General features: G+C 29.3%; 1 protein-coding gene across 7 annotated transcripts; it reads left to right on the top strand.

Annotated features, from left to right (window-relative positions):
- Positions 1 to 12,646: 12,646 nt before the first annotated feature.
- Positions 12,647 to 15,762, top strand: LOC8279905 (zinc finger protein BALDIBIS). Of its 7 annotated transcripts, none has more exons than XM_048378123.1 (4): positions 12,647 to 12,938; positions 13,212 to 13,387; positions 13,477 to 13,873; positions 14,108 to 15,762. In XM_048378123.1, the coding sequence occupies exons 2-4, from the start codon at positions 13,255 to 13,257 to the stop codon at positions 15,207 to 15,209; spliced, it is 1,632 nt and encodes a 543-aa protein (XP_048234080.1). In that variant the 5' UTR covers positions 12,647 to 12,938; positions 13,212 to 13,254; the 3' UTR covers positions 15,210 to 15,762. The 7 variants fall into 7 exon arrangements, with proteins under 7 accessions (XP_048234080.1, XP_048234077.1, XP_048234079.1 ...); XM_048378120.1 differs by having other exon boundaries at positions 13,208 to 13,387; XM_048378122.1 differs by having other exon boundaries at positions 12,647 to 13,014.
- Positions 15,763 to 23,627: the final 7,865 nt, after the last annotated feature.

The raw sequence follows: 23,627 nt of genomic DNA, 5'->3' as shown, positions 1-23,627 counted from the left end.
ATATGGCTGAAAAGTATACCATGCATCTTTCTGTGATCGATAATTTTAAGTTTCAGAATAAGATTTATAATTCTAGTCTACTGTATTATAGCTACAATTTTATTTCATTTCCCCCTTCCCCCCGAAGTTAAACTTATGTTTACAATTTAATACTTCAGCAAGTTGTTTTTTTATCTACTACTACTACTATTATTATTATTATTATTATTATTATTATAAAAAGTTTAACGAATTATAAATTACGTAATAAAAAATAATAATTTATTTATATTTACTATGATTTTACTTTCTCTTTTGAAAAAAGCTAATTTTAAACTAGACTTTAAATATATATTATTGACATGTTAGTAGCAAGAGACACTGAAAGTTCATAGTTCCAATAAGCTCTGATTTTAATGAGCTTATTATCACAGTGCAGCCTTTTCTCAGGTTGGTAAAGTTGGGTTTTCCGTTTACCCACAATGGAGTAGCTAACTAAGTAGCCAAATTAGGAGAAGGCAGAAATGATAGTTGTAATTGATCTAGTATCAGTAATATTGAGTGGTATTAGAAATATAAAAAAAAAGCACTAAGTAAGTCTTTCAGCCTCTAAATGAGTAATAATTAAAAGATAAAATCAAAAGGATCCAAAATGGAAAATATATATATAATAACCCAGCTTGATATAGCATTTCCTATTTATTTATGGCATGTTTACATAAATGCCACAAATACATCAAATATTTCCAAAAACACCCGCAATAAATTCTGATAATAAAAATGTTCTAACACTGAATTTGATTTACAAAAATATCCCATTTTGCTTTCTTCAAAAAAAACCAACAACAACATACACAAAAATCCAAAGTTAAATAAAAAAAAAGGAATATTCTAAGATTAAATATAAAAACAATTTGTAGATATCGATTAATACAAGAAGCTAACTAATAAAATTGATTTAAAAAGTGATTCAGTATCAAAAACATCATTATCGGAAAATAAATATTATAAAAAAAATTTAAATTTTTAAAAAAAGAAATTTAGATTCAACAATTGTCAAATTAGTTTTTATGAAAAATTGTTACATTTTGATCGTTTTTGAAACACCAAAAGTAAATAAACATAAATCTAAAAATTATTTTACTAATTTAAGATTTAGATATGTATTTTCAATATCAGTTCTAAAAAAATAAAAAAATCCAGAGAAGATGGAAAAAAGTATACGTTAGATATATTTTGAAAAAAATATATATATGTTCGATATACTTTTAATAAATACAGAATCTGAAACATATTAATTTTTTTAAAATATTGTTACATTTTGTGATTTTAGTAATAAATAGATAAATAAAAATTTCTAAAAGATATTTTGTTGATTTAAGAATTTGGAGATATATTGAAATATTATATCTAAAAAAGGAAACAAATTACTACGAAGTGAAGAAAAATATATATTCACTTTTGACATACACTAAATAAAATATATATTGATTTTTAATTATATTTATATTTAAATATTAATGATATGAAATACCAATTTATTCAATATTAAGATTAAGATGAATAATTTATTTTAAGAAAACTAAAATAATGTGAAACATTTATAAAACAAAAAAAAAACCATAAAATGTATATGTTTAACAAAATCTAGAATACATTAAATATGCGCTAGGTATTTTAATTCTTTTCGAATGAAACATAGTATAAACTCAAAAAAATTAAATAGAATTAAACAATAAAAGGTATATGTTTAACAAATAATAGTATATTTTAGATATCTAGAAATTATTTGGGTGAGTCGCAATAACATTTGATATCGCTATTTTACTGAAAACTCAATAGGAAAGATGAAAAAGATGAATAACAAATAATTTAAAATAATATTAGGTAATTTAAGAAATAATTAAAAAATAAAAATATTCTTATAATTATTTTAAGAGAATGAGTAAATGGCGAAAATAAAGAGAAATAGCCCAATTGAAAAGTCTAATTGTTAGAATCACTGGCCCACAGTGGACCAACTTGATGGATGTGATAACATTCTCTCCTACCATTAACATTCACTATTTCTTTTAGCCATTTGAATCTATAGTGAATCTAAAACTTTTACAAGGAGAAAAGGGTATCAGGGTTTCATTTATGATTTTCTATATTATGAGATAAATAGCTGATGATCAAACTATATATATATATATATATATATGTGTGTGTGTGTGTGTGTGATTCACTTTTCCTCTGAATAGTTAGAAGTAAGACAGACATATTGACAGGTATATAATAATTCAATACATGAATAATTTTGTAATAAATAATTAAATAATTACTTATTTTGAGGTATAATATTATTTTAATCACCTCTATTTTTAGGTCTGTAGTTACAAAACTGTCCATGCAATAGATGAATCCAGTTTATGCCCCCAGTTTGGCCCATTACCCTTTTAAAAATACACAGTTGAATGTGGGGGAAGGGAAATGTGCTTATATACTTCATCAAAAATTATTAAATGATAAGAAAAGAAAAAGAAATAGAGTGGGCTAGTTTCATAGTTTGGCATTTTGTTGGTACATGTTTTTGGCAGAAAGAACAAAAATAGGGAAAAAAGAAAAAGAAAAGAAAAGAAGAAAAGGCAAACCTATACCTAACACAATTATTTAGAAGTTCACATGTTGAAGTTCAACTATGCCATTCTGAGAATTTTGAAAGTTTCCCAATGCATTGGCAAAATGTGTAGTCAATTTTTGTCTGTCTTTTTATGCTTCTACAAAATGTAATTACATAAATATTCTTTTTCACAACTTGTTGTAATAGTGATGCAGTTCCTCAAACTAATTCATTATTATCTGATAGACTCAATCACTCAGAATTTTCATCAGTTGATACATTTAAATGTTATTTTGAGAAGATTTTAAGTGTTTAAAAATTTTAATTTGGAATATTAACCAAACTCTTTCCTTTGAAAATATTAACAAGATAAGGAAATGAAAATGATGATAAGAAGATCTAACTTAAAGCCCCACTTGGGATTAGGTTTTCAAAAGTACCTTTCAATTTTCTAAAAGAATTTAAAAATTTTGATGAAAATGATTTTTAAAAATTAGAAAATTGATCTATTAAAAAAAAATAGACTTAAGTTTTTTTTTTCAATATTTTTTTTCTTTTGACACTTGATAGCATTTCCAAAAGACTCTTAAGTACAACTTTATTTTGTACCTAAATTGGATGTTTCACATATTGGCAATTTGTTGAGACATGTTTTGCCAAAAAGAATTTGAGACTTTTATATCTAAACCCAATTAAGGAGTCTGCTCAAAGTAAATTTCCTAATGTCTTGGAGAACAAATAAATTGTGTGAACAATCACATATATTACTTTTGGTCTGAATATATACAACTGAAACAGAAAGGTTATATAATGTCAAACCCATCAAATTAGTCTCCTTAGGGCTGATAATGAATCGATTACACTTGAGAACTTTTGGAGATAAACCCAATTTAGCAAAGCTGTAAACATAATTTAAGAAGTCATAAAGGCAATTATGAAGAAAAGAAATGTCAATCTATTGATTTCCAATAAATATATTGAATTAGAATATGTATAATCTTTCAAGAAAGCACATGAAGTATCCATTTTCTTATGGTCGCCATGCACATCAATTAACTCTAATTAAAATGGTTGTTGGCGTGGGACCTTAATCATCTAATTTCATGTGAGTCTCACATGAATTTATATTATATTCTAAATAACTCTATTATCATCTAATGAAACCTGTCTGTGCACGTGCACTTGTCTATCTTCTTTTTCTCAAGGAGGAAAAGAAAAGTATTTTTCCACTATAACTTCATATCCCTAGTAGATTGCATAATATCAATGTCTTTTTTTTTTTTTCTTTTCTTACTTTCTTCCTTTGTTTTTGTATAGCTATTTGTTGACATAAAGAAGAACAATTATTCCTTTTTCTGCCATGTATTTTTAACTTGCACGTACTAAATGTGGCTGCATATGATTCCCATTTTGAATTTGATATGATTTTTTTTTTTTTTTTAATTTCTGCAATCAAGAAAGAACCATGTTAGGATTTCTGGGTATATGATGTTAAATAATTATTTTGTATCTGGATTTCAGGAAAGGAGAATTAGCCAATAGCTTTTGGAATATTTTCTTGGTGACCATATTAATAGAATTTGCATGTTAATTTGATTTTGTTTTTGTTACATGAATAATTGAATAATATTTCTCTAAGTATAATTTACCTCATATTCTAAAATTTTGGGCATCTGAGATTAATATTTTTCTCAAGTCTTGAGTATATATGGGTAAGACATGTTTGGTCATTATTGGTTAGACATGTTTGATTGCAACAAGTACAATGAAACCAAATAAACTCTTTATATATATCAAATTTCTTTAATATAATTAGTGTTCCATAAAATAAAATAAAATAAAATAAGAGTTTAGTAGATTATTTATTTTTTAAATCTAAAATATTAAAAAAAATGGTTAATCTCTCTACATAGACATATATAGATTTTACGGTTCTTATAAGGATATATTATTTGAGGGGAGCCCTTCAGTTTTTTCCTTCTAATTCTACCTCAACAAGCCGGATGCCAGCCTGAGGTCTTGAAGAACCTTTTGGGATGCTGCGAAAACCGGTCTTATTTCGGTACTTGGATAAGCAATCTATGTCGATAATGGGAGTATGGGGGTCGATCAGTACACTCGCAGTCTTTTAATGGTGTTTGTTATTGTAAAAGGTATCGATTGTGATAAATCATCTAGTTAGATGGATGAACACCTGCCATGGTGATCTTCCAAGATGCAATATTTATAAACAAGTATACAATGGAATCATTAGAAACGGAATTTTTGAATGTATTTCGATGCTTAAGTCAAAAATTTAAAAAACAATTGAACAAATATAAATTTGTAAGTCGAATGTAAGATATTAATGATTTTAATGTTTTAATATCTTGGTAATACAATAAATAAATAAAATTATTATAAAAATAATTATTAATCAATTTCTTAATTGTATTTTAAAACTAATACCTCATGCTACTTTTAGAATTAGAAATTATTATATAATTGTGAGACTATTATATTAGTTAATAAAATGTTAAATATATAGTTAAATGTTAATTTCTAGTACTAGAATTATTATTTATAAATATTGTTAAATAAATTAATGTAATAAATACAAAAATTACACATCACTTTTATATTAAAAATAAATACACATAAAAAATTGTATATGTTAAAAATAAATAGAATTATATTTTAATTTATTAATTATATATTTAGTTAATATTAAATATAATTAAAATAATATTTTTCAAAATTAGAATCATGGTTTAATGAAAAATGACTTTTTAACAATTATATAATAAATATAAAATTATAATTAGTATAATTTCTACGACATCAAAAGAAATTTATATTTGTTAAAACTATACACATATCAAAAGTTCTTTTTATGTCTTAGTATATATATATAAAAGAAATCTATTGTCTTAGTATATATATAAAAGAAATCTATTGCCTCATACATGCCGAATTCATATATATATATATAAAAATCTATATTTTTTTAAAAAAGTAACACATAGAAAGTTATCAAAATCAATTTGAACAAGTTGTTAGAAGAAAATTGTTAGATAAAATAATAAAGATGGTCTCCTTTTCAGACAAGGTAGGCAAGGAGAAGAAACATATACATAGGTTCTAGCTGGCGTACATACATACATCAAAATGAATGATTGGATAATAGACCAATTAGACTCTAGAAACTGTGAATAATGCTAACTTTTCTCTAGGATTGCTTTAGTTACCAATACTCTTCTTTTTATTATTATTATTATTATTTTTCTATATTCAGATTTCAAAATTTCAACCATCCTTTTCATATAGAATTTAAAAGAAATTTCATTGGATCTAAACTCACTATAAAATAGATATTTAATTTTATTTTTTAACTATTTAAAAATCTAATTCATATTTTGAGATTCGTATAAATTCGAAAGAAAATAAAAGAAATTTATATTTTTAATCTAAATTAGATTGAAATTTAGAATTCTTAAAAACAAAAACTACAAAAATAAATAAATAATTATAAATCAAACATGACATGCTTATTTTATATCTAGATTACCCCTACTTAGATTAGCATATACATTTTGTTCTTCTCCTTCAACGCACCAAGTCAAGTGACATGCAGCTGCATGTCATGTAAGGGTCAATCAGAGGCCAAGTCCATTACTTCCAGAAGAAATCCGGGTAATATTAATTATGTACCCAATTATTGAACTTCTAATTATTTAGTTAAGTTTTATAAATAAGATCTACTGAGCTTCTAAAATTAATATATCATTTAATAATGAAAACTCCGATGATGATGATGATGATGATGATGATCCATTGGAGTGGTGATTGATTGGTAAGAAAATAAAGCAATGGGGTGATAGGGCGGCGTTGATATGATAGTGAGGTGGTGGTATAGGATGTTTGTAGGGGTGAATTGTAAAGTTAGGAATTAAAGAGGACAGTGATGATGATGATCAATTGGAGGATGAAGGGGATGAGTTGGAAGGCAATTTAGGATTGTGATGGATCTGAGTACTATGTGATATAGGGTGTTTTGCTGAGTTAACTTGCTGACTCTGCTTTTTCTTAATTGATTGTTCAAATAAGTTTTGGTGTGTCATCTTAATAAATAGTCAGCATTTTGGTTCAATTTCACTAAAATATATAAATTTGAATAAAGGTAGTCTGTTACTGATTTTGAAAATTGAGTGAATTACAGAAATTAGGCAATAAATATATTATCTATGATATAATGTATAAAAATAGAGATATCCATTTAGAGTACTAAGAAAATCTATGCATTTAGAAATTGATATTATATTGTTATTAAACATTAGCAATGGCGCGGCACTTATCATTATAGTGCGTTCTTTGTTAAAACTAAAATAATTATTATTAAATATATAATTTTTTTTATTGCTCGCCCTGAATTATGGCAACGGTAAACCGTCATTGAGATAAAAGACTTAACAACGGAAAGGTTGTTGCTAAATACCGTCACCAAAAGTTTTATTTTTTAATTGATTGATATATCGTTAGTAATGCATCGCTAGAAATATAAAATATTTCTTAACTATTTAATTATTTTGTCGCTAATCTCTTAGTAATTGGATTTTTATTTTCTTTTAAAAAATAAAATGCATATCCGTCGTATCGATCACATTCTTAAAAAATATTGTGATACCAGCCTGTATATAAAAAATAAACATTAGAAAGTAATATAATTGGTTCTTTCTTCAAATATAAACATAAGTTATACCTTTCATTCTTAATCCAAATGCGGGGCCTAGAATTGGCAGATGAGGATCCAACTGCACTTAGAAGATGATGATGATGCAGTACAAGCAGTAGTAGGTGGTGGTGGCAAATTATGCCCTCCATCACGGACTATTTTACATTGTATGGTCCGGGAAGATAGGTCATACGTGCAGGGACTGTTCTCCCTGTTCCTTTATACTTTTCTTTCCTTATGATAAAATGAATCATAAAAACTAATATTATATTAAAAATTATATATTATATAATTTTTTTATATATTTAGAAAAATTATTCTTTTATCCGTGTGTCGTAATTATTTTAATTATAAATAATTATATAAATTGAATTTATAAATAAATTAAATAAAATATTTAATATTTTGTAATTGTTTATAATATTTTTAGAAATAATAATAAATAAATATTTTTTAATATTTTTATATAAATTGGAAGTTTATGTATTAAAAATAAGTTCATGTATCAAAATTAAAATTTTATGCATCAAAAGTTACACATGTCAAAAATATTTTATGTTCCAAAATTTAATATTATATATATATATATATATATTAGGCAAATAAAATCTAAAAATTAATATAATTGTTAATCCATTTTTTTAGTTTTTCAATTAATTTTACTCTAAAAATTAAAAATTGATATACTTTTAATAGATGATAAAATAAATTATTTATTAAAACTAATATAATATAATTTTAGAAAGTCTTCATATACTAAAAAATTATATTATTGGTAAATGGAACTAATATTTTACATATTTGATAAATTAAGAACTTTATCAATATGTAATTAATAATTCGATGCCAAAAGTATTATATTTTTATGATAGATATCAATTTTCATCATATATAGACACAATATTCATTATTTATTATAATGATGTTTATTTTGCATTCCGTTAATTTTTAGATGCTGGTTGATTTAGTAAATGATATTCATCATTTATAATATACGTGTTTATTAATTTATTCTTGTTAGATATAACTTTATATATGTTCCTCATATCATAATGAGATTTTATTTTCAGTTGAAAATAATATTAATTTTTTTATGAAAGTTAGATTTGTTGCTTTTTTATTCATATTAACCTATTTTTATGATTGATAGAAGCATTCATCATTTATAGACATAATATTCATTAGTTTGTTAATGGATATTTATCATTAATGAATAGCATGTTCATTAATTGATTTAAATAAATATATATAACACATATTTAATATAAATCATACTTATAGTTAGTAAATAAAAAAAACGTCAAGCTAAAATTATATTATAAATATTGATCTTGTGGTACAAATATCTTTTTAATAAAATAAATTAGCAAACAATGAACAGTTAATATTGATAGAATAAATACTCAGTATATGCTTAATAAATATAATTTATTTGAAAAAATACGTGTCGGAACGCTAACGCATGCATAAAAAATCTAATGGACATATTAAAGCTAGGTCAGATAACAATACGTTATGGTACGAAGATGTCATAATTATATTAATGGTCATTTAACTTTATACTAAGTTTTATTTTGGTCATACATCTTTTTATTTTATTTTATTACAATCATTTTATTTTAAATTAGGTATTAATATTAGTTACTTATCTAAAATCTATAGTTTAACTCGCTAGAATAATAACATATCTAAAGCATCCAATGTTATTATCCTAGTCATCAAACCATTTAACCAAACTATTAACTTAACCCAAAACCAAATCCAACTTTAGACTTCAGAAATCCTTTAGGTTTTATAAATACATCTTGGTTGTTGTTTTTTTTTTCCTTTTTTTCTCATTTTCTATCCTTTTTTATTGTTAAAATAATGTTCTCATTTTCTAGCTTAATTAATCCAGATCAATTACTTTTTTATTTATATTTATTAAAATATTATTTTCAAATTCAAAAAATAATAATAATAAAAATAAATAAGAAAGCAAGAAAGTGAAGAAAGAAAGAAAGAAAGAGTGTCCAACCACCAGACTAGTCATATTTTTGCACTTGTTTGTATTTAAGCTATTATTTTCTTTTTATTTTTAACATGTTCACATGTTTGTTCGAGAATGTGCGATTAGTTTCTATTTGGTGTAACAACTTTAGTTTTAAACGAGTGTCTAACCAGCAAATCAATTAAATCTTAATGTTAATTGTCAAGTAACGAGTATGTAGAACTTGCAATATATAAGTGTATTTTTTCTCTAGTTTTCTATGACGCAGTCCATTGAGATCGATTTTGGTGAATTAGGATTCAATGTTTCGCTTTAAAGCTTTAAAATTAAGAATTTTATTTTATATCATTAAAGATTTTATGTTAGATTTAGAAGGTTTAGATTATTTTTTCTGATGAATAAACCATCAGATTTTAAACGAGTGACCGATTTATTATTTAATTTAAAATTAAATAATCGTAATAAAATAAAAGAAAAGTTATATAATCAAAATGAAATTTGATGTAAATTAAATGATTATTGATATAATTATTTGATAGAGACCATGATATAAGATTTCAGCAGTGGTGTCATAGGTGACAATGTGGGGTTTGTTGGCCCATGAGGGGATAGAAAAACCAATGGTGCAGTAAATATATTTACCCCTAGAGTCTATTTTTAGTTTAAAAAAGCTTTAATAATGCAATAAATTCTAAACATGCAGTTATCCTAACAATCTCTATTTTGGTTACTAACTATTTATTCATCACTAATCTTTAAAAATCTAATCATTAAATTTCCAATACAAAACATAATAATACATAATTAAACTAAAAGAATACAGAATTTTAAAAATTACAAAAGACTAACATATGATTAAAACCGTAAAAAGAACTAACATAAAATTAAACACATACTAAAAATTAAAACGGAAAATAAACTAACATAAAATCCAATCCATATCTAGAGAAAAAACCTTAAATATAGAGATAAAAAGTTCTGTCCAAAGAAAACAGTAACATATAATGAAAGAATTAAAATTTGTTTAATATATAAAAAACTAAAATTTCTATCAAAAGACAGTAACATATAAAAGAAATTAAGAAAGACTTCAAAACAAAAAAGAGGTTACCAATTTAAAATTTATATAAAAACAATATCTATATTATTCTACCAAAATAGAAAAATATTACCAACTAAAAAATTACATATAAAAATTATATATATATTCTATTCAAACATCTATTATTAACAAATAAAAGTTTTTAAATCTGTCGATAAATAGCTGTTGCTAATCTGTAAGAAAAGTTTTTTCTTTTTATTCCGTGGTTTAACTATCAATATACTGTCCTAATTTAGTGATGAACACGTGTTAGTCGCTAAGCCTCGTTGCTAAATGTTATTCTTCTTATTGGGTAGTATTTATCTGGAGTCGATAAATATTTTTTAACACTCGATTTATTTGGATAACTTCTAGCTAAAGTACACTTAGTGTATAGATGCACCTTTCAAATGATATATTATTAGAGACCATTAATTAAATTAATTTTTGTTTATTTTTTAAATTAGTAGGTTCAATTGTTTTTTAACATGTGATAAATTTTAATAATTACAACTCGATTGCAGAACAAGCTATCAACAAGATCTCTAAAGATTGACCCGATTTTTGAAGTATCTATAAAGATGGTTAGAAAGTGCTGAACGAGGTTATCTAACCACTTATTTTGATGATTAAGTCAGTAATCGTTCTACCATCGTTCCTTATATAGACATTGAAGGTCTCCTTATCTTATCAGGAGAGGAACTCTGTACATGTAGATCATCCTAATTACAATATGACTAATTTTTTTGATTGTCACTAGAATTTCAGGTTGGGTCAGACTTCTCAATTAGAATTCGACATGACACGCTTTCTAAGGTTCCAGGTCGCTAATGCAATTTAGATTTTTGGCCAACCTTGTCTTTCTGAGTGGTGACTAATTGACTTATGATATTTGATTATTAATAGCAAAACTAGACTGAGACAAAATTTTAAAAAATAATTAGTATGAAGTGATTAGAGTAATTTATATAAATTGTTTTATTTTTAAAATGAACCAATAAGATGAATCTAAAATTTTTCATATCTAAATAAAAGTTTTCATTCAAATTGTATCTCATCACAAGTAAGTTAACATATTACAAAAGATTTTTATCTTACAAATATATCTACTTCAAATGATTCATGTATCTATTCTAAATTTTGATACATCAAAAACCATGATCCAACAAAAAAAATAGCCAATTATTTCAATTAAAAGTCGGAATTAAGAAAAGATAATCTAATGATAAAGATATTTAAATGAATGTAATGACTTAATAATTTTTGTGGTATTTGGAGAAAAGTCAGAGAAAAAAGAAAAAAAATTCAAAACTTTCTAAAATGTGCAGCTCAATTAATATTTTAAATTCCACCATTCATTAAACAGTTCATTAAACCTTTTAAATTGACATTTTAACACCCAACAAGATTTTAATCCCTTTATATAACTTTATTTTACTAATAAAAAAATAGAAAAGAATCTCAGAAATTGTGTATAGGGGCCACGAATTTCAAGAGAAATGTGATAGCAAGGAGTGAGTAGTGAGTGTCTCGTGGGTTGGGTGGTCGACAAATCAAGCGGTAGCAGTCATCCCCTTGTCTTTCTTCTTTCTTTCTCACTGTCAGTCTTTTTGTGGGTCCATTCTTGTAGCCACTCAGCTCTCACGGACGGCATTCCTATCCCTCTTTTTCCTTTTAATTTTGAAATTCTCACACACAAATCTTTGAATCTTTTGATAAGAGTCTTTAAAACAATTATGGCATAATCATTTTAACCTTATTGATTCTTTGATCTTTTTGCTGCTGGCTGTAAAGCTCACACCCTTTTCTCCACCTCTCTCTCCTACACATCACATGCTCCTCCTCCCTTTTCCATATCTATTTTGATCCCATCTTTTTCTTTCTCTTTTCTTTCAATATAAAATAAAAAAATTCTTCTCTAAAATGTTCTGTTTTCTCACATCAAAAACAATATTTTGTTCTTTTCAGCTTTTATTGGATACAATACAAGCTTGAGCTCATCCTTTTCCCTTCTTCTATTTCAATTATCACTATCAAAAGACAGTCGGACCATTATTTTACTTGTACATGCATGTACCACCACATCTGCTAGTATTTTGCATGAGGGTTATTAATTAATTAGTTGTTTCCCATTTTTCTTTAAAGAGTTTCTTAGATTTTATTTATAAATTCCAAGTGTGACCACTTTTATATTAGTTAGTTGAATTTCTTTTATTCTGGGAAACAACTTTTTATTATTGACTACAAGACTAAAAGGTTCATTATTGATTCTTTTCTCTTATATGCTGTAACTTGCTCTATCATCTGCATTTATTTATTCTTCCCATAATATATGCTTTTCTTTTTTGAAAATGTTATTATATATGCGTAAACATATATAGATTAGATTAGTCCTGATAGATCGTACGTGGTGGTCCAGTTGAGTCTATGGCTGACTGACCTTTGAGAGGAGCCGTGAAAGATAAGGAGAGAGAGAGAGAGAGAGAAATATTCTTGTAATAGTTAGCACTGTCTTTTTGTTTGGTGTATTTTGTCTTGGCCTCAAACAAAGCAAACACAAGAGTTTTGAATTAAGGTAAGGATGCAATTTATGGAATTGGAGACAAGTTTAAATTAGAATTATTTTCTTTTTGAAGGGGAGATAAATTCAGGTGAGATTTTTTTTTTTTTCTTCTGCTTCTTTTTTTTTTTTTTGAGAGATTTGTTGGGATTATGTTGAGCAGTGACTGAAGCTCTTTTTCTTTTATCTTTTTCTTTTTCTTTTTGATTTCCTTTTTTTTTTTTGTTGGTTTAATTTGGTAGGTATACAGTGCTATTCTCTCTTATTGAGTTCTTTCCTTTTAGTTAGTTTTAGGACACAACTCAGTTACTCTCTCAACTTCATTACCAAAATGATGCCTGAAGATGGATTCTCTATCCCTTCTACGATTATAGGGTTTGTTCAAGAACCAACCACAAACCCTAACCCTAACCCTACTTCAAATCCAGTGATGAAGAAGAAGAGAAATTTACCAGGAACACCAGGCAAGGATATATTTCCTCACTTTTTTTTTTTAGCTTCTTTTAAGTTATTTCCTTTCTGGGTTTTATTTCTTTTGATTGTTTTCAAGCAGATCCGGATGCAGAAGTTGTAGCTTTATCACCAAAATCTCTCATGGCAACAAACAGATTCCTTTGCGAAATCTGCAACAAGGGTTTTCAAAGAGACCAAAACCTTCAACTCCATAGAAGAGGACACAATCTTCCATGGAAGTTGAAGCAGAGATCGACTAAAGAGGTTAAAAAGAAAGTATATATCTGCCCTGAAAAGAGCTGTGTACACCATGATCCATCAAGAGCTTTAGGTGACCTGACAGGAATAAAGAAGCATTTTAGCAGAAAACATGGAGAAAAGAAGTGGAAGTGTGAGAAATGTTCAAAGAAATATGCAGTTCAATCAGATTGGAAAGCTCATAGTAAGATCTGTGGAACCAGAGAGTATAGATGTGACTGTGGCACTCTCTTTTCCCGGTACGCATATAAATTTATAGCTATACATCTCTCTCTTTCTCGATTTTCTTTGTTAAATATTCTTTACTTTACATGATTAGTTTGTCGAAAAATTCAATGCTATCTCAGGTAGACTTTCTTGGGGTTTTTAATTAAATATATATACATTAATATAGATTAGAATTTAATGCAGTCAGCCCGAAAAGGAAAAAGGCTGTTATATATTGATAAGAGTTTTGTGTGTGTATCAAACAGGAAGGATAGCTTTATCACCCACAGAGCTTTTTGTGATGCTTTAGCAGAAGAAAGTGGAAGATTCACTCCAGTTTCAGCAGCCATTAATGCAAACTTGAGAAATGACTTGATCAACGGAGCTAATAGTATTAATCTTCCTCCTCCTCATCATCAAACAACTGTGATATCCCAATTTTCATCTGTATTTAGACCAGAGTTTGGCACTACTACTGCATCTGAGCTGCTGGGCAGTAATAATCTAGGGGTCGATGTGCAAAAGCCAAGGCTGCCAATATGGTTAGATAATGCCAATCCTCAACTGAACCCAATTGGAGTTGGAAGTAATGCTAATTCTTTCTTGCCTCATGAATTGGTTCAAACACAACAGATAAATATGTTCGGTTCAGGTTCATCCCAACTCCAGTGGCTCAGTAAGTATCAAGAAGGATTATTTACAGGTTCATTGCCAAGAGGACTAAAAGAAGAAGAAGGAAGCAAAGGAGATCTAACTGAATCTATAACTTCATTGTATTCGAGTAATCATCATCATCAACAACAAAGAAGCTCATTATCATCATCGTCATCAGCTCACATGTCAGCTACTGCACTCTTACAAAAAGCTGCTCAGATGGGATCTACACGAAGCAATAACAGCATTTCATTGATGAGTTCATCTCTTTCAAATGTGTCAAACTTCAATTCTTATAACCAGAGAAAGAATAATGATGAAACTCTTAAGTTTTTAAGTAGCAGGCAACCGATTAACCAAGCTGAGAATTTGAATGAATTGGCAAATTCTATTTCTCCTTCAGGTACAACTCCTGCAGCAACGTTTACAAAAGAATCAACTTTGCTGGGCGATTCGAATTCGAGCTCAGTTTTGACGAGTACTAGAAACAACACCACCAAGCATTGGAATCATTTAATAATGCAACAACAAGCAAATGGGGATCAACAAAACCATGGATTTATTAGCTCAGATGAAGTGGTAGAAGGAGGTTTAACGAGAGATTTCCTTGGTGTAGGAGCTGCTGAAGCCGCAAGCAGAGCGCCATTCTTGCAACACGAGCTAGTAAAGTTTGCATCTATAGGTTCAGGTAGCCATGAATTTGAGCCAATATAGTACACTACCGGGCAGCATTGAGAGTTTTACAATAGCCAGAAGAGGTAAGATTTTTGATGTACTATATATATATGTGAATTATGAAGGCCAGCTTAAGCTAGTTTTTGTTATAGCACACATATATACACTGAGAAAGTAGAACATATGTTAGGTGAAACAAAACAAGTAAACTACTAAAGCCTGTTAGTGTACTGACCGAATTGCTGCAACCCTTGGGAGCAACTGAGTCGACTCGGAGAGGTGAGGGGGCCACTGCATGTTGGAAGAGACTCAGAGAAAGACAGATATGGCAATCAAATGGAAGAGGAGAAAGTGATGGGACCCTCCATGCATGTAGTTTCTGTAGCTTCCTCTTTTTTTTTTTTTTTTGTACTTCTAAACTTTGGAAAAAAAAAAAAACCCTTTAACTATTACGGATAGGTTGTGACTACAGAGTAGAAGTCACAGCCACACTTTTAGACGACTGGAGGGGACGGCAGTATCAGCTAAACTTTCCTGTAATCACAGTTGTAACAATTTTCAGCAGTCGAAAATAAAAGGGTTTTTTCATGCATGTGTTCACATTGTAATATACAATCACCATTAATTTCGGGTTTAAGCTTGTCTAATCTTATCCTGACAGTCTCGTCTAATGTTTGAAACATAAACTAATCCAAGAAGTTGAAATTCAAGAACATATAAGAAATTCATCTATGAATCACAAAAAATATATAATTATGACAACAGTTGGGGAAAGGAATGGAGGCTTAGCTAATTTTTGTCTCTTTCATGGAATGTGTTGCCGCAGATGAATAGAGAGGACTCTCTTTCAAGCAACATCGTGTGTCTAGTTTTTGCATTATTGTTATCTTGTATAATTATGTATGGGAATGTCGCAATAATTTAAGATAAATAATTTGTGCCAGAGTTATAATTAGCAAGTGTGTGCAATAATTCTAAAAGTAGAATATTACCTTTTGGAATATTGGTACAATCATATGGCTTTTGCATGCAGGAAACATTCATAAATGTAAATTATAAAATGAGTAGCCTCCTCTTGGCTTCTAATGGACTGTTTGATTCAATTATATGAGGCGATGGCAATGGTAGTTTTGTATTCGGCATGAGCCAACGTTAAACACATAAAACAATAGGTAAATTATCAACATATAACAGTATTTTCATATGGTTGACTTTCTAACTAGGGCTACATCTACCATCATTCACTATTAACCTTCAAATATACCGATGGAAAAGGGTATTATCTCTTTTAGTTTAGTTAAGATTTTATTTACGAGTTTTGGATATATAATTATAATAAAAAATTTAAAATAGTGTCTTATCATTCGCAATATATTTTAAATTAGCTGGATTCTAACTAACGGACAAACAAAATTAATTAAAAAAAGAAATTTATGTAAAAAAAAAAAAAAAAAAGGTTTTCGGAATGGTTCTTTAGAAATTATATATTTAATTGGATATTATCTCTTTTACTAAAGTATTATTTTATAAATATGATAGGCCAAAATAATTAAGACCCAAAGGAAATATCAATTATGATTAAAAGAAATGATAATAGAATATGAAGCCAAAGAAGGCATGTGCATAATTACTTAGTGCGTCTGACACTTTGCTTTGCTACAGAATCAACAAAGAAATTCGTTCCCTAAGCTCATGGGCGATTGACACCTCTTGAAGTTGTTCAATCAGCATGTCGATTTCATTTTAATCATTCCTCCACTTCTAAAGCCTGCTTTCTTCATAATTTCTAACCCAAGATAATTAATTCTTTCTTCTTTAATTAAAATAATCCTTTTTCTTTTTAAGGAATTAGAAATAATTCTATAATAGGACTTTAGACAACATAAGACTTTATTTGAGGAATGTGTTTTCCACTCAAACTAAAAACTTACCTTCCCAAATCCCAGTATAGGACTGAGTCATACTTTAATGGTCTCTATCTTGACTCAAGATTCTACAATTAAGTAATCTTTATTTCATGGGTGTCTTCGATCTTCAAACATTCATGCTTGACCTTTAACCTTTTAAGACTTTTATCTACAATTCATCTTTCTTCTTCCTTCTAAACAATCTTGCAATTAACTAGAATCAAGAACACCACCTTCATATAAATCTCTACAAAATCTTAGTCAACCTCTTCATGGCGAACTTAGTATTTTTGGTTCAATCTCCCATCATCATTCATCAATGTATGTGGATTATTAATTGGATGTTATTGTGAGGGAGCTATAGTCCATTATTATATATGTATATAGATTATAGAAAGTCTAAATCGCTCACATATTTACTAATCCAAATTTGGGGCCAGAATGATTATCTGAAGATAAAAGTCATTGCCTTTTATGATGTATGGTGGGTTCTAATTTATTCAATAATGAGGGTGCCATTATTAGATTTCTTGCACAGTTAAAATTAATAAGAACTATATAAAGGAAATATGAAAGAAAAGAAGGTTCCCTATATACAAGAGGACATGTAGAACAAGACAAAATGGAGCACTGGTCGAACTTGATTCCCAACGAATTATGTGCACAGGCTTGTCAACGATACACATAAGAACGTGGAAAAAAAGAAAAGAAAAGAAAAAAGAAGAGCAACTAATATATGATTTTTTTTAGCAGCATTGGGAATTTTACAGTTGGCCAATTCCTTGTGATTTTGGAGATTTAACTTTTATTTTAAAAGGGAAGTTCAGTTTTTTCCACGAAATTTCTTATTTTTATTGATGAATTGGTCAGTATCTTTTAAACCCAATAAAGTTCTAACAACATTTTCTATGAAACAAACAATCAGTGATTATTCTCTATTTTTATTTTCCACCCTTTTCTTCTTGTCTAGATTTTATTTTTAATCCACTGTTGATTATTTTCTAGATAGTTGGTGATCTTTTATTTTTTTATTTCATATTATTTTTTAATTCAATAAATATAAATTCTTAAGATCTATTTATTTTATTTTTTATTATCAAGACTTTGAATATTTTCGAGGAGTATTATTTTTTTTTTGTGAAGTTTATAGAATATTTGATTCTCTTTATGGAGTTGATAGTAAATTAACTTTTTTTATTAATAATTTTTGTAATTATACTCGTATAAAAATCAATGTGATGGTTTATAATTTCATATAAACACTAAATGAATTGTGTAAAAACCGAGTTGCATATTAAAAGAAATTTGTCGATAAATATAAATTCTTACTAATTCATTTAAAAATTCTTGTTTACTTCTTGATTAGTTATACTTTTACTTTTCAACAAATGAAAGATATGTGATCTTTATATTGAAGAAAAAATAGTAACTAATTGTTTCAAGCACATAATCCAACACAGCATCTGGAAATTGAATTAATGAAGTAGAGATGCTTCAATTTTTTAAAAGTTTTGAAAAACAATGGCAATATGAAACTTATCTTCAAATAAGGAATAGAGTTGCAATTACTTATTAGGTAGGTAAGGCTGTGATATCATTTTCAATCCTATTTGTACACCATGACTTGTGCTCAATGAGATCAATGAAAGCTTCGTTTTTTCTGTATAGAATCAATAAATAATTATGATCCATCCATTTCGATGAATACACATAGTACCAATGTGGAAAGCACCTTCCTACTTCAAAATTAATGTCTTATTCCAAGCAAGACCACACCCATCTTTTTCTTCAGGATTCAATTTCTTCTTCATTATATTTCCAGAAATAAAGTATTCATAATGTAATTAGAGGAAAATATGTATTTTTGTATTAGACAAAAGATAATTTTTTATTTTTTTAATTAATATTATTTCAGAACTAAATAAATTAACTGAGTCCTAATAAATGGTGTATGCATAATGTTTATATGTTATTTATTTATTTATTATATCTTGTGAAACCAGCATTGCTCTTTGGGTTCTAGAGGAGTTTGCCTAGTCGGCTAGTTTCAAGGTTATTTTGCTTTTATTTAATTGCATTACCAGTAATACCCTCGAGTGCTTAAGGTTATTTTGCTTTCATTTATCTGCATGCCAATAATACCCCCTCAGGTGTTCCTGACGAAATCTCAGAATGTACTGTTTGCAAGTTTAGCTGACAGTCCACATTTCAAAAGGGCAGGAATTCTTTACATTATTGGATTGCAAAAAAATCTCATATCTTCCAAGCTTCACTTTACTTTTATTTTTCAACTCATTTATTTTAATTTTATTTACTTGATACTTTTAATTTTTAGTTCAATTAAATAGTAAATAATTGGAAGGAAATAAATTAAAATTTTATAATAGAATAAAATTAAGTTAAATGAGCTGTCAACTAAGGGTCAAATGGAACAGAAAGCTTGGTTTTACCAATGTGTAGTTAAAACCCATTTTTAATCTCACTTCAGCTTCAGTAAATTCCTCCAACTCCAACTAATGACCAGAGGGGTTGGTAATTCCCAAGAAACTCACATCTTTTTAACTTTATCTCTAGTAATTAGTAACCCATTGAGCACAAGTACATGCTCAAGCTCCTATTTTATTCTAAAACCCAATCTCCTTAACTCCTAACCCACCTTTACTGCTCATCTTACAAACTTCACCCTGCGCCTACTAAATTCAATTCTTATAACGGGCACAGCTAACTTAAGCGAACATATTTATTTTTCTAAGTAGAACAAGTGTTTTAAAATATAATATTGCGCTCAGTCCCGTAAGAATGCATTATGGCATTTCACTGTTAGGCATGCATAAATTCATTTTAGGACATGCATCATACATCGTGCATTGCAACCCTTGGTGATAGGGGCATCATCACCCTGACGCGCGATATTGTAGAATTTTATATAAAGAAATGGCTAGAGGTTTTACAATTTTATTAAAGTATTTTTTTTCAAGATAATAAAGCCTTTATCAATGATGATTATAAAGTAAATAAATAAGTAAATTTTTCAAGCGAATGGTGTTAGCTTGAGAATTCTCTGGATGACGAGCTGAGTTGCTGTGAGAATGAATCTGTGGCGTAGTAGGCCCCATGTTAGATAATAAAGGACGCTTTTGGATTTTAGTCAAAGAGGAATCTTGTGTCAGGATGGCATGGTTTATATCGGTTGATGCGATCAGATGGATATTATGTCGTTGATGATATGATGTGGATGTTAAGAATTTTCTACGTATGTAAGGGCATGTCATTTGGAAGGAAGTTGGAGAGTAGATTGTAGGCAAGACTAGAGTTGGTCCAGGTCTATAAAAGGAGGTTCTTTTTCTTGCGAGCAGCTGAAGACAGCTTTTTAGAAGCAGAAGGGTTGTGCGAACCCGAGTGGGGGCACGTGGAGATTGGTGTTAGAGAGTATGTATTAATAAGATGACTTTTATGTCATAAGTGATATGGTTTGGTAAGAAAATAAAGTTGTGAGGATCCTTTGTTTTTGTCGGCAGTTTGGTGAGGTGGTATGTAAGTTGGACTTGCCGCCAAGTATTAGTAATATTTTCTGAGGTCAAATCCAGTTGTTTGTAAGTCTGAGTTGAGGAAGTGTATTTTCGATCTTTTGCTCGTGTTGGACCCTTAGTGTGTGGAAGCAAGTAAAGATTTGGTTTCCGAGAAGTAGTAAGTGAGGATCGCGGATTTTCAGGTTCGCCAGTTTTGTTTAAGGGTTTTATCGATGAGTCTTGTGGTTTAGTTTAGTTTCTGCCGAGGAAAGTTCCCGAGAAGCCGAGTGGAGATGAGAGGTTCCTAATTAGTTTCAGTCTTAAGTGAAGCCCCTTTTCTTTTAAAATTCGAGGGCGAATTTTTTTTAAGGGGGGGAGAATGTAATACCCCGAATTTTTATATATTTAATAATGAGTTTTTATTTAAGTTAATTTTAGCTTTATTTTTATTCGGTTTAATTGGAATGATTTAAATACAAATTTTGAATGTTCATGTTAGATAAATAAATGAGTTATTTTCCATATCCAATTAGTTTGATTTTTAAGGAGTTAATTAAATAAATTATTTGAGGAATAAATTATATTTTTATTTGGTTATTCAAAATTTTTCCAAATGCATATTTATATAAGTAAAATTATATATTGAAAAATTTTGGAAAAAATTATAAAGGATGTTTTTATAAAAGAATTTTGGGAAAATTGGTATTATAATTGATTAGTAGTATTAAATTTTAAGTTGGAAATTGATTATTTAATTTAATTGTGTGTTAGGACTAAATTGGAAATTTATTTTGGAATAAAGCTAAAGGAAAGTTTAGGGGTTAAATTGAAATTCTGCAGGATGAGATTGTAAGTAATTAAGGAAGTTGAGGGACCAAATTGTAATAAGGAAAAGTTCGGAGGCCTAATGTCGATATTGAAAGGAAAGAAAATCGGGGAAGAAGAGAGAGGGAGAGAGAGTCGTGGCGTGAAGAAGGAGGAGTCGGATCGTCGATCCGGCCGGTCTTGGGCATCAAGCATGAGGTGGCGTAATCGCAAAGAGTGAGGCGGCCTTCCGGCCGATCTTGGTGGCGATCGGCTCCCCTCGAAGAGAGCTTTCTTTTAGCTGGTGGGGAGAGATCCGGTGGAGAGAAAGTAGAGCCGTGTTTTTCAGCTATGGAAGATCGGAGGACATATCCCGACTCTCCTCAGCTCAAGCTTCGAAATGGCACCAGTTTCGTGGCGATCGGACTTCGTTTGCGAATCGACGGCCGAGATCGTCCGTAAATCTCTCCGGACGATCGGGTGTCAGATTGGAAAATCGGAAGCGGAAATCATCGTCAGCGCGTCGTTGTGAGTCTGATGGTTTGTCCGGATCGTCGATCGGACTCCGGCGGCCGGAGGCGAGTCGACCGAGCGATCGAGTGTCTCGGTAATTATCTCTGGCCCGTTAATTTTAGAAATTCTTTGATTTAATTTGTGTATCTATTGATTGTATTGAGTATTTGATGATATTTGTGAGTCATAAATAATTGTCAGTTTGCCTGCCATAGTCGTGTTTTTGTGCTGTGTGGCGGAGTCGGGAAATAGTGAAGTTTGGGGACTTGACTCCCGTTGTTTGAATTGTTGGATATTTGCAGTGTTTTTCCGGCAGTCGGACCCGCTTTTACGGGGGGGGGGGGGGGGGGGGGGGGGGGGTAATGTCCATGTTGTAGGGAGGTTTTGGGATTTTGGTAGAATTCTTTTCGGTCGAGATTTTTAGACAGTCGATCCTAGGAGTCTAGACCTAGGATTAATGATTGATTGTTTCAGTTTTGATAAATTGTTTTCCGTGACTAGATTGTCCGTTTGTTCCCAACCGAGGAGGGCTAGGAGGTCGCCCGTGAGTTAAAGTCATTTAATCATTGCACTATTGATAAGTCTGATTTTAATATGCTATTTTGGAAGTTTATGCTTAATATGGTTATTAGTATCGCAACGTAAATAATTTTACTGGATTATTAATTATTGAAGATAATATAAGTATTATTATAGTAATGTTATAATAATACCAAATATAATCGATTTTCCACATGAGTTGCACGATGTCTTACTCTTAATTGTTAATCGTTATTTTGATATGGTTGAATGATTTCATTATACAATGATATTTATTAAATGGATGATTGCGTTTTTGGGAGATGTGGCTTTCGTAGAACATGCCACTGGTAATGATCAAAGACAGGTAATAAGGTTATTATGGATTTGTTTGCCCTGATCGAGCATTGCTCTCTGGTCTGAGTTCAGTTGATTGCCGGAGTTAAGGTCCCTGATCGAGCAACGCTCTTATTTGGAATTCAAGTGTTCAGGCTGGAGGTAAGGACCCTGATCGAGCTTGCTCTCTGGGCGCCAGACTTGTTGGATTAAGAGAGCCGAAAGGCTACTAGAATTTGGGGTTAGGGTTCTATTGAGCCACTCGTCCCGTAAAAGTAAATATATATTTTTATTTATTTATTTATTATGGTATTTGATTATAATATGATTTGTATTTACGTGCATGGTTTGATATACTGATTTGAATAATCTATATTTTCTGAGAAGAATGCAATAGTCCCCAGATTATTTGATTTTAACTCACTCTCGAGACTGACAGTCTCATTTTTACTGTTTTTCAGATTCGTGACTGTTAGTCCTCTCGCGACTCTTATTCAGTAACCCGACTCCTTCATCATCGGGTGGTGTATTTGATTTGGTATGTAAATTGGTAAATCTTAGATTCTCCGCAGTAGTAATTAGTAGATGTATCAGTTGTAAATTTTATGAGTTTCGGGTCTCGCCTAATTTTTCTGGCAGACCGAAGTATTTATGTAGAATGTAGCTATTAAGATAATTTGTGGCTTTAATAATATAAATTTAAGAAGAGATTTGTTTAAGTCAGTGAGTGTCAGGCTTACTACGGGTTTCGGTGGCCTTACGCCTACCCATTCCCTAGTGCCGGTCACGGGCCCACGGGTGGGGTCGTGCCCGTGGGCCCGTGACAAAGAACGTTCATTAATATTTTTAAATTATTTCTAAAAATTGTC

Source organism: Ricinus communis, chromosome 8 (assembly GCF_019578655.1).
Source record: "Ricinus communis isolate WT05 ecotype wild-type chromosome 8, ASM1957865v1, whole genome shotgun sequence".
Lineage (NCBI taxonomy): Eukaryota > Viridiplantae > Streptophyta > Magnoliopsida > Malpighiales > Euphorbiaceae > Ricinus > Ricinus communis.
Note: the sequence above shows the minus strand (reverse complement) of the source record. Positions and strands in the feature narration are given on the sequence as shown.